This window comes from Apus apus, chromosome 3 (genome assembly GCF_020740795.1).
Source record: "Apus apus isolate bApuApu2 chromosome 3, bApuApu2.pri.cur, whole genome shotgun sequence".
NCBI classification, from domain to species: Eukaryota; Metazoa; Chordata; class Aves; order Apodiformes; family Apodidae; genus Apus; species Apus apus.
In genome coordinates, this window is record NC_067284.1 from 85,297,287 (window position 1) to 85,314,164 (window position 16,878).

Sequence of the window (16,878 nt, forward strand, 5' to 3'; positions counted from 1 at the left end):
TTACCTTTTCATGTTTAAACTTTTTTTAAACAATTTTTTGCATATGCAAATAGAAGTAACATTTCCATAGGCTGCTACCCTTATCACAGAAAATACAAATTATTATTTAAAAGCTTTATTGGCCTTGAAAAATATCCACTGGGATATCAGTTAAGCTTCCAGAGTTACAGACAGCACTATTTTCCTTTGCTACTGTACTAAGTTACAAACCACTGACAAATGACCTCTATGCAGAGATTTACTTGCCATTACTGCTCTGGAATGGGGTCATAAAGCCACTGATTTTGCATCTGTATCTCTGTAATAGGGCTGTGTTGTGTATTTCACAATTTGGGCAGGTCACATTTGAAAGAGGATTAAGGTATCTGAATAGTGTGATTAGACTCTTACAATATCCTGGGCTACTCAGCAGAATGTAGTTGAGTAAAAACATGATCTTGCTCACTGTTTGCAGCTTTGAGCTAGAATTCCCAGAAAAAAAAAATAAAAATCCTGATTCTCTAATACAATTGAGTAAGACCCACACAAGTTTCATCAGGGGCTAGTTCCTGTAGATTCAAGGAATAAAAATTCATGTTAGCTGTTACTCATATTGCATTAAAAGCCTATATGGCAACTCTTGCAGGAGTTTCCTGGTTATGGTGGAGCGTACAAGTTTGCAGCTTAATAAGAAAATGTCTGTATAGGAGATGATGAAAACACATCTTAAAACAGCCATTTTTGTCCCTTATATTTTAGCTTAAAGAATGGAATTATGAGAATCTAGTGATAAAGTGTCAATCATTGACAACCATGTGACTACTGGATCCATCTAGCCTGTGCTCTTTGTCTAATCGCATATAAATCCTTTGGTAAATGGAACCTTTTTTAGTATGATGATGCAATTAAATATGAATGAAACACCAGCAGCAAGGGCCAGTTAAGTTTCTGATCAGTTTCTGGAATTCAAAATAAGCTTATGAATGTACCTACTTAAGTTCAGTAATGTTTCTTCCAGCTGCATTTCCTTCTCCCAAGCCACCACCCTACAAACCATTGACTCAGTCTTTGAGGAGGCTGCTCTTGCTCCAAAGCACCTTTAAAAATGGGGCTCTTCCATGTTCTTTTTTGTATAGAAGATAATGTGACTTGGAAATGCTTTTGCTCTATTAAGATGTAATGAGAAAAAGTTCTGGTAGCAGGGTAAGAGAAAAGGATGACAAACAATTCTTCATAAGGAACTGACACCTTACTGGGGAACACAATATTAATAGGTAATCCTGCCCAGGTATTAGTTATTGGGGAAAAAAATTTCAGTTAAAAATCTTAATTAGTGGTTCAACTGCAGCTGACTATTATGGAGAATTTGTAATGGAGAAGTATACAAAAATCAATCTATAAAGCAGAATAATCTTATTCTCACATACGAGCCTTGATAATGTCTCAGCACTCCATTTTCCACAGTTGTTCCGTTTTTCACGGTGGGCTTAGTTTGTGGGTTTTTTTTTATTATTTCATCCTTCCTTAATTTGGTGTGAGGAAGGGACAGGCACTATGGGCTCTCACCCAAAACCCCTTGTGTTGCACAGGTTATGGCTGCTCCATGTTCTAGAAATACCTGGCTGATGGCTTGATCCCTTGTGCCTGCCGGAACCGGGTAAGCAGCTGGCTGCAGCAGCAAGGAGGGCCGAGCTCTCGCTCGCCCGCCCGCCCGCGGCCCGGCCTGGGGGCTGGGGCTACAGCGGGAAGGCGGGAGGGGAGGGCGCGGGTGCGGAGCCGCCGCCGCCCCTCACCTTCCTCTCGGGGCCGCTAACGCCTGCGCCCGCCGCGCGGGGCGGCGGTTGGCGGGGGGCGCGAGGGCGGCGGCAGCCGTTGGCCGCGGCCGCCCCGCCCGTCAGCGCTGGCCGCGCCATGTGCCGCCGCCGCCGGGCGCCGAGCCGGCCCGCCCGGAGCTGCCCGCCCTGCCCTGTCCTGCCCGCCCGTAGCGGCCTGCCCTGCCTGCCCTGCCCTGCCTGCCGCCGCCCCCGCACGGTGAGTCCCCCAGCGGTGCTGCGGGAGGAGGCGCCCGCCGGAGCGGGGCGGGATGAGGGCGGTTGAACCGCAGGACAGGGCGGGTTGGGGCGGCCCGGCCCGGGCATGAGCGAGGTGGTCGAGGCGCTTCTGCGCGGGGGTTTCTCCGTTGCTGCGACGGCTCTGCTGTCCTGAGGAAGCCGCGGCTGGCTCCTCCCGCCCCGGGTGCGAGTCGCGCCGCCCGGCAGCCCGGTTGGTCCCGTCGGCTGTCGGTAAACAACGCCGCTGGGGAGTCACCCGGTTATCCGCAAAAGTCAGGTTCGTGCTCTGGGTTTCGTTGTTGTCGTCTTCAGGGGAGACTGTTCTCCGGAAAACCTGCCTTGACCCCAGGTACCCCTTGGCGCGGGGGTGATGAGGGTGTCCCAGCCCGGCGCTCCTGTGCCTCCTTCAGCTGGCTGGTGGGAAGACGCGAGGAAGGGGCTTCTTTTCCTGCTGACTGGTTCGCACTGATGGAGGAATAAATCTTACTGCCCAGCTGCCGCTGGCGGTGATTATTAATGTGCGGTGCTGTAAACTGCCGCACAGCAAAGCGACTGAGTAGCGCAGCGAGACAGAAAACTCGGAGTAACAACTTGAAAAACGTTCCTGTCCTTAAAGATAATGAAGTGCCAGGCTTCTCAGGGGGCGCTTTCTCTATTTAATATGTTACAGTTAAATTAATATAATTTTTAAACAGTATTTAAGTGGAAAAACTTCCCCATATATTTCTTTAACATGTCACAAGTATCTGTTAAAGTTAGCCGAAGAGGTAAAATAAAAGGTAGGAATCCTCTTTCTGTCTCAGAATTTCTGGGTCTCTGTCAGCTTACTGGACTGAACATGTACATAACCTGTATGCCTGATGATAAACATATTGCATAAAAAGATTGCCTTTGTGAAATACAAATGGATTCAGCAATTGTTTTCTTAGATTTTTAAACGTTGAGAAGCTGGGTATTTTTGGATAAAAGATCGGGCATGGTGGCAAGAATTTTTGTAACTTGACAATTGGTCTGGGTATAGCATGAGATGAAAACTGAGCTGTTGGAAGTTTGGCTGTTTTGTGTTACGTGTTTAGCAGTTATATTTGAAGTCACCATATTTATGGAATGAAAACTATATTCTCTCCTTATCGTGAAATAATAATCTTGCCTTTATTCTGAGCATTTCTGCTTGTGCTACTAAGCTTCATCTTGGTGGTTGGAGTATAAAATTGTAGTAATTTTCTATTAGTTCTTCATGGAGCCATGGGCTAGAGAAAGCAAAAGGATTCCTTAGTCTGCCTCTCTGTTTAGAGCTACATCTGATGTGGTAATCTTGAAGTAAGAACTGAGATAGGGGCAGTTGTTCCTTTGTTCCTGTTCCCTTCGTGCCCTGCAGATGAAGGGGAAATTACCTGTGTTGTGTGGACAGAGATACTAGCACAGTGCTTTTAGTGCAGGGGTATTCCTTGAGTTTCTTTTACCTAAGTAGCATCTGTAGAATTACTTTTTTCTTTTTTCTTTTATTTTCTTTTTATCTTACCCTGAAATTCCTTTGATATGTTAGTTTGGCATCAACCAGCTGTGAGGCTGTAAATTTTGCTGCTTGTATTCCTGATGTGTTTGTAAGTGGATAATGAAATGCGGGGAACTTTCTGTAATTTAGAATGTGATTTGCAGGTTGTTCTTCAGGGATGATCTCCACTAGTGTTACTGGGACTTAGCTGCGTGATTGGGTTAACATTTCCATTACACTACATGATCCAAGAAGTACAGAGCTAGTCTGGAAGATGTACTTCAGAGTCATGAACCCAGCTTCTCTAGTCCAGTAATTTCAGGCTTATCACTTCAGAATGGTGAAAGAAAATAGAAAGGAACAATTTGACTTAGGACTTTTTAGATTGAATTCTGCAGGTCACTCTTTTGATACGGCATTTCAAGGTTGTACTTGGAAGTGGAGGGGGAAAAATTTGCAGTGCAGCTTTTCATCCCTGTTGCTTGTAGAAATCTGTACTGAAGAGTTGAAAATTATATTTTGCTTGTATGTTACTAAAATTCTCTGACTTCTTCTGCTAACAAGTATTTATAAAGTTTCATAAATGTAGGTTGCACACCTTACCCCTATGCAAGGTCAAGCTGTACCTGCAAATACTTATGCAACTTCCTGGTTATCATAAGATGAATTTGCTCTTGAAGTGCTGTTGGATACAATCTAATCTGTTCTGAAGACAAATAAAGAAAAGTTGCTCTTCACAAGCATTTTTGTGAGCCCTGGAGATTAAGATCTTTGGCACAAATGAGTTAACTGCACCCAGAAAAAGGATGAAGTTCATGTGAGGTAAAAAACCCCCAAAACCCCAGAAAATTCAGCTGGCTGGGAGGCAGTAGCTATACAGCTTTCAGGGGCAATGCTTTAGGAATTGGCTGGCTAGTATGGTGTGCCCGTCAGCAGAAACTACTTGGCTGAAAAAGGCCACGTAGCTACTGTCACTGTTCTTTGTTAATGTGATCAGTGTTTCCCTTAAAGAAAAGAGTCACAGGGACTAGATTAATGACCTCAGTGGGCTGCATAAAAATATACTGGGTAAATAAGCTCCTACATAATCTAGGTCCTCTGGCATACATCACTAACATGTAGATTGCACATAACCTAGTCACTAACATAGTTACTGTAACTACAGTGATAATCAGGACCTGTGCATGTGTTTATCGATCTAACTTAATAAGGGGCTGCTGGAAAAACAACCAGGAATGAACACCAGTGAACACAGATGAGTTATTTCTGCTTCAAGGCTTTTTGGGTAATTTAAAAGATAGGGAGAAGTTATTCCTTTTGAGCATCAGAAGAAGTGTGGCCAGCAGGTTGAGGGAGGTGATTCTCCCCCTCTACACCATTCTCATGAGACCCCACCTGGAGTACTGCATCCAGCTCTGGAGCCCCCAGCTTAGGAAAGATATGGACCTGTTGAAGCAGGTCCAGAGGAGGACCACAAAAATGATCAGAGGGCTGGAGCACCTCTCCTATGAGGAAAGGCTCAGAGAGTTGGGGTTGTTCATGTAGAAAAGAAGGCTCCAGGAAGCCTTCTGTGTCATTCCAGTACCTGAAGGGGGCTTATGAGAAAGATGGGAACACACTTCTTAGTAGATCATGTTGCGATAGGACAAAGGGTAATAGTTTTAAACTAAAGTAGGATAGCTAGAAGGAAAAAAAAAAATATAGTGAGGATGGTGAAATGCTCAAATGGGTTGTCCAGAGAGGTGGTAGATGTCTCAACCCTGGGAACATTCAAGATCAGGCTGGATGGGACTCTGAGCAACCTGATATAGTTAATGTTGTCACTGCTCACTGCAGGGTAGTTGGACTAGATAAACATTTCCTTTCTAACCCAAACTATTCTGTGATTCTATGATCCAGTAGGCTGCCCCCCCAGATAAAATAGAAAAGTTCATGGTGCCATCCCAGGGTTCTAAAGGCCTTGAGAATACTTGATTGTTTAAAAGGGCTGTTGTAGGAAAGAGGGTCAGAGGCATTTGTCAGGCTGCAACCTCAAAGAAAACGCCAAGAGATATCCCACAAGAAGGTATTTGAAGGAAGGGGCTTCTTCACATTCCAGGGGATGCTCATTCTGGGAGAGGGTGTGTAGTAGACTCCCTTGTTATTAAAATGTATTTTTCTTTCACCAGAGCTTTATTTCCAAGTAACAATACTATTGCATTAAAGAATATTAAGCTTAAAGTTATTGAAGAATATCCTAAGTCCTAGGGAAAGCAGAACTCAGGTCTCAGCCAAAGCTTTGTCTGCAAAGAGGAGAAGTTCATCACAGCCTGGTTTGAAAGGGAGTACAATTCTTATTGTCAAATCACTTCATATGTAATAGGGCCTTAACTCATGTGCAAATACGTACTGCATTTGCAGAGAGCAAGAGAAGGCAGAAGTGTGTAGCTTGGTAAGTGAAATGCGAAACAGGAGAAATCAGTCTTGCAAAGCTCTGGAACTGGAATTGTCTGTTTGAAAAACAGAAAGTAGATAATTAAATGGATGCTAAGCACTTCCAGAAATACGGTAGTTAATATTTAAGTGCATGTAAAGGACAGGGTAGGAGCAGGATTTGGAACAGAACAAATGTTTGTGCTTCAGAGTATAAACATACCTCTTATTTGGGATAAGTGGAAATTTTCTTCAGTGGCTGAAACACCTACTGCCATTTTTTTTTCTTTTTAAAAGTTCTTTTTGTTAAGCCTCTTACTCTGTTTTCTGGTTTTGTGAAATAATTTACCAGAGAAGAAACATTTTATTTTTTTAATACTTCCCCATTTGCTGGTTCAGAATACAGATAAAGACATGTTATGTTTGTGGCGTTGTTTTGGAGACATGGTTTGGATTTTTTAAAGCATTTTTATGCGGAATAGCCTTTTCAAAATTCCATTATGGTCTTAACTTAATCTCTTATTCAGTACATACTTAACTAGCTGAAAGTACTAGAAACGGTGTTCTTGCCAACTTTGATGCAGCTGGTGACAGTTCAAATTGTCTAGCTCTAATGTTTATAACTTTTATAAATTGAGTTGCCAGAAAACTTGGGAGATCTGGAATTATCTGGACTGTTCATGACATTTCAGCTGCTTAAGTCAGTTAAATTTAAATGTTATTATTAAAAACTAAAATTTCTAATTTCCCTCTGGTCTTCAGCAGTGGCAAATGAAGAAATGGCTCTGTGACTTCATTTAGCATTTACTTTTTTGGCTCTGTGGTCATTAGAAGCCTAGCTATGGAGATGATAATAAAATTTAAAAGATGCATATTTGTGGGGGCATTATTTTGAAAACAAAGATAAATGCATTTATTTTTATATAGGTCAAGACTTAAAAACTAGGGGATTGAGTCCAACAAAAAGTCCAGAAGTGAGCTGTAATTTAGAACCTCCTGCTCTTGTGAGTGTCTTGTATCCTTTCCACTTGTCCACTGCAAGTCAAAGCACACCTGAAAGTTGTTTGGAGGCTATTGGTTGGTTGTGGGCTTTTGTACTGTGAATGACATTTCATGCAAAGCTAGTTCCTCCACATGTTTTTAATCCTGTGCCTTGTGAGGAATATGCGTTGAAAGACTGAACAAAGACCAAGGCCAAAAAAAAGAAAAAAAGTGCTACTGGGTTCTGACTTTATTTTAGTTTGTCTGGAGTATGTGCAAGGGGGAACCTTGTGTTCTGTTCAAATTACACACATGTACAGAAACCTTTTCTTTGTCTTGGCATATATTAAAGCTCCTCATGTTTTATTTGGCACAAGTAATATATTTTCAGGTAGCATTTTCCTCCCCTACCTAGACTTACACAAGTGCTGAAAAAGATGGGTTTACTTCTTCAAATTAGTGCTGAGCATGTTTCACCATTGTATTTGTATTCCACCATCCCATTTTATAGCACAGGTTACTAATTTTAGAAAAGAGAAGAAACAGCTATCTTTGCCATGTCTTTGAACGTCTGTGTTTTGCAAAATCAAAGCAGTTAAAAAGTTAATTCTCCATTCTTTTTGTGCTCTGGATTGTGTGCTTCTATTGACTCTATGCATTAGACATTGTATATGCAATTTTTTTACAAGAGCATTTCCTGTGTCCTACTTGATTTCTTGTTTGTATCTTATGGGATCAAGTAAGCTGTTGAGGAGGTTCAAGAAGGGAAGTTTGTGTAGTTCTAGGCATTTATTTCTTATCCAGAGATAAGAAATATCTCAATGTATTAATCTCAATCTCAATGTATTAATTTTGAAAGACCTGTTCCTAAAACTCTTTTGGCAGCAATACAAAATGCCTCCTTGGGCATTTTTTCCTGTGTCCCATCTCTTTCTGTGTCCTTTGAATGGCCTATTTTATATTGGTTTCTAATACTCAGTGCTAGATTAATCTTGCTTCAGGTGGCACTTAGTTTTACTTGGCAGTATGACAAGTCCAGGACCTATCTAGATCATCTATATCCTAACTTACCTCTCTTTCCATATGGACTTAGCCCAACCTCCAATGACTTAAAAATAGGAGCTGTTACTTGTGCAGGACCAGTGCTGCATAATGGTGTCAGAACAAGGTCTCCTAAGATGCAGCCCACCTATAGCATGTATGTTGCAAGTTTATTCAAAGTTAAAATCTAGTCATCTTGACTAATCTCGTAACAGTGCTGAGGGCTGCATGATGAGTTCAGTTACCCTCAAGCTCTTGCGGAGTGGCAATGCAAGAAAACCAAACGCTGATATGCCTTAATTAGATGTCCCTTCCCAAAAGCTGCAGTTATCTTAAAAGAGTGTTCTTATGCTGTATAGTATACAGAATTGGGTTTTAGTCATCTTTAGACTTCAGTGGGGATGTGCAAGCAAAAAGTTGGAAACCACTGCATTATTTCTTCTTAATCTGTTACCTCATTTCTCAACTCCTTAAATCTATAGTCAGAATTTTGACTCTCTCTGACTTAAAATTTCTCTATTTCTGATGCTTGGTGAGAACAGTGTGGCATTAATTTCCACATTTCTGAAATTGTTTTCATGTTACTAGGTGTAACTGGGATATGGAGCTAAACTGTCATGGCTTCAAGGCCTGTTTGTGAACAGCTGTTCTGCAGTGGCAGTCTGAACCAAGGCAACCATTTCTACACTGAAATGATGGCCATGCATTCTGCATTTGCATGTTGTTTGCAGAATTCTCATTGAATACTGGCAGTGGGGAATGCAAATCCATAAGGCAATACAGTGTTATTGAACAAGAGACAGAAATAATTGGTGTCTGGTATGTATTTGTGACCTACAGCCTGGCAGTGTCAATGGGATGGGCAAGGGTTGGTCTGATTTCAGGTAACTGCCCTAGTTCTGTATTTGTTACCTGTACTTTTAAATTGTCTCAACTTTGTCTCTTCTAGGAAAAACAAAATGAAGGAACTAGTGTCAAACAGTACAGCCAATATATCTCAAGCCAGGAAAGCTGTGGAGCAATTAAAAATGGAAGCATACATGGATAGGATGAAGGTAAACTTAGACTTACTGTTGATATTTTGGATTTGCTCCCTAGTTTGTGGCACAGCCTCCCTTTAATATTGTAGGAAGACTCAATGAGCTGAAATAAAAAAATCTGTGTTGAGCTATATCCAGTACTGTGATTTAGTTATGTACTAACTGCTTGGTTCTAGTGAAGCAATTTCTAAAGACTGGCTTCTAGTCTGCTTCTGTATGAGTGCCTTCTACATTTGTCAAAAGTGGTATTTTGTGAAATATTTGAAATCAGCTGGCAGATGTACAGGTCACCTATAGCTGAGTATAAGCATAGGTCAGGTTCCTCTGTTCATCTCCTTTAAGAATTGGAATAAGTTTTTATGATATTGCAATAATTTTTAATAACAATGAGGCAATCTGAATTGCTTCGCTTTTTTTGTTTTAGCACAGATGTTATACAAAAATATGTAGGATTACAAAGTTCAATTCTGATTCTTCACAATTGATAGCCTGTTGTATGTGAAGATTCAGTTTTATCATGCCTCTAAATGCATATGGATTAAATATTTTAAGTAAAGGTTCTCAACATTTTTAATCAGAAAAGCCTGTGGATTGTTCTTCTCTGTCATTCTGCTGTCAACTAGGCTAAAATTTTATGAATAAATCAAGCACCTGAAAGCTAATGATGTCACAAAGTTTTAAGAAAGCAATGCTCATCTCTTTTGTTCTCGTAACTGCCTCTGAAAATAGGAAATAATTATTTGGATAAAAAATTCAGCCTTTACCAGTAAGAAGAGTTTAGTTATGGAAAGACTGAAAAATTGTCTTTAAGTTTTTAAATGTTTTTAAATAATCTGTTTTTTTCTGCAAACAACTGTAAATGAGTTTTTGTGAACTGTAACTGTTTGTAACTAAGATTACAAACTCCGTAAGACAGTTTAGAAATACTGTACATTAAATTCTTCGTGTAGTCTTAACTTGATCTGTTTGTCCATCCATCCTGTGTGCTGAAATTCTGCTTGTAGTCAGCATGGGGACAATAGTATATAACTATGATTTTTAAAATCGTATCAGACCATAAACTCTCTATTTAGAAAGACAGTATTTATAAATCAGAAGTACTAGTGTAATTCACATGAGTAGTCAGTCTTGTTTATGAAAATATAAATTTTGGTTGTTTCATTTTGTTGCACTATTTAGCTGTGTCTTAAGCCCATAGAATTTGCAAAACTGTAGTTTCTGTGTTGTAGAGTGTCTTGACAAATTCATCACGTAAAGATGAATAGATGGCTGTTTACAGTGACAGGTATTTCTATTTCCTTCTCTAAGGGAAGGTCAGCCTTTTCAGTGCTCAGTGGGTGAGTCCCCTGATTCATGTTATATTGCAGCTGCAGGAACAACAGAACTGACAAGAAGGAATGGGTGTGTATTAGCGACACAGGAAAGGGTTGGAAAAATATGACCCAGTTTACTGGAATTTGAAATTGTTGACACTCAGTAGATAGTTTCAAACACGGTTTTATATAATCAGTGATAACTTTCATATACCACATTATTAGCTCAGTTATGCAGGTAGCTTCATTAGTTATATGTATAATGTTCTTAATTACATAAGGAAGAAAGACACAGGTTAGTTTTACAGTTAGTTTAAATTAAAAAGAATATAGTTATTAGCAGGTGTGGCAGATGTAAGAACCAGATAGTTTGAAAGTGTGATTATTTTATGTTTTAAAACAGCATGGGACCAAAAAGGCACCAAAGAAAGTCTGATGTGTTCCAGTATTCTGGAGGTTCCTATGCTAACATAAACCAAATACAATTTATAAAATGTTTGTCTAAATTTCTAGAATTTCTTTGAACAAGTATATGAGGGACTGTGAGAAGAGGTTGATTGACTTTTTATTCCCTCAAGATCTGCTTTGCCTTTTAATCTTGAAACAGTAAAGTGTTTGTTTCAGAATAGCCTGATTTTACCAAGAGACTTAGCAGTGGTTTCCACAGGAGATACTGAGTTTTGGGTTCTGAACTGTAGAGGCAGAGAAATTAACTTATTTCCTTTTTTTTTTTTGGTGCTTTGCATCTGCTTAAACTAGTTAGACATTTAACAAAAGATCAGTGCTTTCCAAATAATTTAATTATAAACACTGTTTTGCAAGTAGCTACAGCCAAGTGGTTATTCCCATAATAGACAAGACCATGTTGTTACCATTAAAAGATGCCTGTGTTATTGACAAGGGAAGTCAAAAGTTGCAGCTTATTTTTCTGCTACAGAGGCACTTCATTTTTCCATGCACAGTAGCTGCTGTAACCAGCAAGAGTTGGGTCTGCTCAATTAAAATCTTGTAGTAAGAAGTGTGTTGATAATTGCCCATTCCCCTCTGTGTTCTGGATTTTTCAACTTATTTAAAAATCAAATCCTCAGAGCAGCAAGCAGTGCAGTGTTTTGAGGTCCACAAAGACAACTCACTCTTGAAGTGTGAAAGAAACAGGACAACTTAAAAGGGGAGGATGAAGTTACTGGGGTATTGATTGGTAACTGGAAGGAGTATTACAGTGGTGGGGTTTTGTAAACCGTAAAAATCCCAGAAGGATTGTAAATAGAACCTTCCTTACTACCATACAGAAGGAATGCTTAGAGTTATAATGGAGACTTAAGCAGAAAGCAGGAGGTGCAGATTCCAAGCAAGGAAACGTCAAATTAAGTAAGACAAACAATGGCCCCATGACTGGTAGAATAATTTGTCTTACAAAGGTGCTAACAGTAAAATTAAGAAAGCAGAGATAATATTGGTGCTTTATCCCAGTTGTTCCCAGAATAAAGCACTGTTTAATCTTTTTAAGCAGAAAAGCAAGGAGTGCTTTGACATTTAAGAATCTTGATGTATCAGTTATGATTCCATTTACTTTTTTCTTAAGAAGGTAGAAAATATTCCTAACTGGTTCTGAGTAGTGTTGGGAGATAAGTGGTGGGATTGCCAATAAATGTGTGTGAATCTCTTTGTTTCAGATGGAAGGGATAAGCAGAGTGGGTGTTGTAGCAAGGATTGTAATTAGTCACAATCCATGACAAGACAAATGACAAGGTAATTGCAGCATTTTGCCCTGTCATTGAAGCTTATAATTATTAGTGCAGCTAACAGGATTGTGTTCTAACTTTGGCTGGTTTATCACCTTTGTTATTTTGAAATATAGTGGTAAAATTCCAAGTCCTCCTGAGACTATTCTTTAAAGCATCAGTGTTGAGTGTTTTGTTGTTTTTTTTTTCCTTTTGGTAATTTGACAACCTGATGTATTTCTCACTGGACAGAATAAAAATAATTGCATAAAATATGAGATCAGTGTGATACCTGCATACTCCATCCTTTCTATCCATGCACTTTAAAAGATTTAAAAAATTGAAATGTTAGCTTTCTGTTAGAATTCATCAATCAAACTGGAGTCTGATATTTTTTCTTTAGCCACTGGTGCAATATGTATAAATTACTTGAATCTGCAGACCAAGCTGTATTGCGTAGGAGAGCTGAAATGATAAATGACTTAGCTTCATTTGGATATTCAAATTACATGCATTTATTTTAATTCTTGATAAAAGCTATTCTGAAACTGTCCAGCAGCATTTAGCAACAAACAAACCTAAAGGTGAGTAAAAACTGTGAGAGTGGCCTTCATTTGACTTCCTCTGTGACAGAAATAGGCTGATCAGCACGTTATTTGCTAGAGTAGCAGACCACAGTATTGGCCATTAGGCAACCTCTGTGTGCTGACATCTGCCAAAGCAGCCCTCTCTGCTGTAGCCCTAATGTGGTGCTCAATGCAGAGGTCTTCCACCGCTGTTGTTCTGAATAATAACACTGAGCAGGAAACTTGCTGGAGGCAACATTGTATTTTGCCCCTTTTTTTGGCCACAGTTCTGATTTTGCCAACAGCGCTCACAAACCCAGGAACCAATGTTTTCATTGTTCCAGCTACCTTAACTCTCTTTAGTAAATGGTCATCATTCCGCTGTGCACGCCTGAGCTGCTCCAGTTTAAGTGAAGAAATGGCCATAATTCTGTTTTATATAACCACTGTAATCCCAATGGGAGGCTTTCTTCTCCCAAAATCTTTTGTTTTTAAAAGGGTGAAAATACATGGCCTTGTACAGCTTTAGTTTGTGACAATGTGCTGAAACGTGATCATATTCCCTAGCTCCTGTTGCAAGTTTGTTTTCTACTAAATCATGCTATGCACTGTGGTTTGTCTAAACACAATTTTTTTTGTGATTTAAACAATATGATGTTGAAGAAAATGCTTGCTCTGCTTCTTCTACCAGCATTAGAGGACAAGTTAGATGCAAAAATTTATGTTGTGTTTTTGCTATTGAAAATCCTTTTTTTGGTTATATAATGTAAAAGCACAGTAATATGTAGAGAAACAGTTACAAAATTATATTACTCGGTTCATCCCTTTTAAGAATGGTTATTGAAAATGTACTTCTCTTCCATGAAACAAAAAGCAATAGACTGGGACTGATGTTGCTCATCCATACAATGAAACAAAAAAGATAGTTATGGGAAGGTTTGTTTGTTGAAGTCCATTGTTTGTTCTTTGCTGCTGTAGAGTCAGGCTACTTAAAAAGATTGTTAGTTTAATGAATAAAGTAACTTCTTCATTAACATAATAATTGAAGATTAAATGTGCTGGACATCTTTAATAAACCCTGTCTCTGGGACTCAGGGAATTAGACTAGCTCTCCCTTAGCTTTTATGGCAGAAATGTTTATTATGACATAGCACTGAAAATGCCATTGGGCTTTTTATGGGCACCTGTGGCTCTCAGCTTGACTTGTTCTGTTTGAATTCAGGAGTTCAGGACCAGCTAATATATTAATTAGAATGTAGAACTGCCTTATTTTGAGACACACAGCTAAGCTTGAAGGACAATAGAAAGGTGAAAACCTGTTATGTTAAAAAATTAAGAACATGCTGGTGATTATCATTACTTGAAAATACATCTCAAAAATGCTGTGGTGCTACACTCCTAACATTCTATAAACATTTTAACTTCCTCTTCAGTGGATGCATTCTATGCTAGTATATACTTCGCTGAAGTCCAGCATAGGTCATTAGCAAGTACGTGTAATTTCTGTCTTTTTTGGGACTTGATAGGAATTTCATAGCCTGTCTCCATTGTGCCTTTCTTTGGAGAATCTGCTTTTTAAAAATTCACAAGTAAATTAAAGTGAAAATTTGGAATGTGATTGGATTGCTAGATTTTCTGTTTGTTCATTACAGTTCTACCTCTATAGAGAGTGTTCTCATACCTTAAGTCTCATTCTTTTGTCATTGCTTAGCAAATAGTTAACTGAAGTATGTCTGAAAATAATTAAAATCCTTTCTTTGTATGTTGAAGTCTGTAATTTTCCATATATTTTTGTTTGACTTGCTTGTCTTTGAAGAAGCATTGGTCCTTCTTTAATATCTCTGCTGATTTGCTCAGTTTAGTGCTCAATCTTCTGCTTTATGTTGGCCCAGCCAATCTATCCTTTTTGTCTAGTGTCTCTGCCCACCTTTTTGTTTAACAGGCCAATTCAAAGGAAAACTCATTTTAGGTAGCCTAAACATCCTTGCTGCTTCTGCTAGGAGGATAGTCTGTACTGGGAAGCCAGCCATAGTTACTTTATGGATTTAAGCATTCCACAAAGGCGTGTGTTAGTATATATTTTTGAAATGAAAAGTAAGTTATTTTCTTCCAGAAGTTAATCTAAATTCCACACAAATCCTGATCCAACACCCATTTATTTCATGGGTCTAATTTGAAACCTACTACAGGCTGGGCTCATGCCAAAGCAAGCAGGGCGTGGGGGAGCTAAAGCTAATAGTGATGACACACCTGCTAGAAAAATAGCAGAAATCAGATTTATTTTTCCTCTTCGCTATAGTTGTGCAAACATGTTCATCTCAGTGTTTGACTCAGGAGAAGCTGTCGTGATGCTCGGAGAAAAGACTTACTTGTAAAGACTTCCTATTTCATTTTCTCAACTCTGTCATAATATTGGCAACACAATTAAAGCAAAGAGATAAAGACAGTTGTAAATATCTTGCTGAGCAGGACAAAAATATTTTGTGTATACATTCTAAATTCTTGAAAAGATAAATGAGTTACGGCGGCCTAATGTCACCAATATTCTTCTGGCAGAAAGCTGCAAAGTTTACAAGGTTTGCCCAGTGAAGTTGTGGAAGCCCCACCCCTGGAAGTATTCCTGGGCAGGTTAGATGGGGCTCTGAGCAACCTCATCTAGCAGGTCCCTGCCCATGCAGGGGGGCTGGATCTAGGACCGTAAGGTCCCTTCCAACTAAAACCATTCTGTGGATCTATGATTTTTAATGTCATTCAAAATATCCTGTATGCCAACACCGTTACATTTCTGTAGGACTTTTCAGTAGGCATAAATAAACATTCTGAATTTGGAGACTTTAGAATTGTTTTTTTTAGAAGCAGAAAAACATTAAGAAAAATATTAAGGTAATGCTAACATTTAAATAAAAGCTATTGATAAATACTATTTATAATAACTTATTAGGCAGAATATGTTGGTCTAACTTCATTGAAAAGAGCAGTATTTAGCTTAAATGAGAGCTATGACACATAATGATCAAGTTTTGGTCCTGATTTATTATTTCTTTTTAATCCCATGGTTATGTGCTTGAAGAACTCTGTTTTGCATCAAGAGGAGCAAAGGGTAGAGTGAGTGTGGAGAACCTTACAACCAGTGGCTGGGAATAAGAGCTGAAGCAGGTGGCCTCTACAGAAACACACTTCAAGAAGAATCCGTATTACTTATGGGTCATTGGCATATACATGTTTTAATGAGTATATGTTCCTGACCTTCTTTCTGATGGAGAGGAGCAGCTAAACATTGTATGAGTTGATACCGTCTCATGTCACTATATTAGATAAAATGTATACAGGGATTACTAGGCCTAGTAAGTGCAAATTCAGTTGTGGTCTCTAGTAATTTAAAGGATAAACCAATCCACTCCTATTTTATGATAGCCTCCATTATCATCTGTTATATGAAGAATACTAATGCAATGCAATTGGTTCAGAATTGTTACAGTAGTTCTCTCTTCTCTTCTATTAGGTATCCAAGGCTGCAGCAGATTTATTGGCATATTGTGATGCTCATATTGCAGAAGATCCCCTTATTATTCCAGTGCCTGCATCTGAAAATCCCTTTAGGGAGAAGAAACTCTTTTGTACTATTCTTTGAATCAGTTTTCAATTAAAAATGTCTTCTGCTAAAATTTGATATCAGTGTTGCATGCTTTTTAGTTTTTTGCATTTTTTTCTTCAGATGTCAATACTTAGCCTGTAACTACAGTATTTTTAGAAGGTAGAGCATTTTCTGCTAAATAATGAAAATTAAAAAAAAAATAAATCCTAAAACACTCAAGGTAATCCTTATCTTTCAGACCAATATACAGGTTTAGTTTCCATTCTTTCAAACTCTTTTGGTCTCAATGAGAGTATTGAGTACAGTATCAAATTGTAGATACTATTGCCAGTCATAGATCTAAATGAGTCATATCAATTCTTGAAGCTATTTTTAGCATTCTTATTTTCTTTGGAAGGTGAATTTAATTAATTTACCTTTACAAATTTATACCTATAAAGAGCAGTGTGACCTTTCTTTAAGTAATATTGTTTAGAGAAAAAATCCCAGTGATTTGTTTGGAACAATCAGTCTTATACAGTAAGCGGTGTTTATAAATGTTTTGTGAAGACTGTAATAAACTTGACTACAAAAACAATCTTAGTAAAGCAACATTGTAACTACAAGCCAAATGAAGATGTATAGTTGCACACTAGGACTGCATCAATAAAACTGTAGAAAACCATGTCTGTTTGTATCTTATTT

The 16,878-nt window shown here is 38.8% G+C and overlaps 1 protein-coding gene across 3 annotated transcripts; it reads left to right on the top strand.

The window, feature by feature from the left end:
* The first annotated feature begins 1,853 nt into the window (after positions 1-1,853).
* Positions 1,854-16,858, top strand: GNG4 (G protein subunit gamma 4). Of its 3 annotated transcripts, none has more exons than XM_051614684.1 (3): positions 1,854-2,010; positions 8,909-9,014; positions 16,102-16,858. In XM_051614684.1, exons 2-3 carry the CDS (start codon positions 8,919-8,921, stop codon positions 16,228-16,230), a joined length of 225 nt encoding a protein of 74 aa, XP_051470644.1. In that variant the 5' UTR covers positions 1,854-2,010; positions 8,909-8,918; the 3' UTR covers positions 16,231-16,858. The 3 variants fall into 3 exon arrangements, with proteins under 3 accessions (XP_051470644.1, XP_051470645.1, XP_051470643.1); XM_051614685.1 differs by lacking the exon at positions 1,854-2,010 and adding an exon at positions 2,158-2,307; XM_051614683.1 differs by lacking the exon at positions 1,854-2,010 and adding an exon at positions 6,919-6,941.
* The last annotated feature ends 20 nt before the right edge of the window (positions 16,859-16,878 follow it).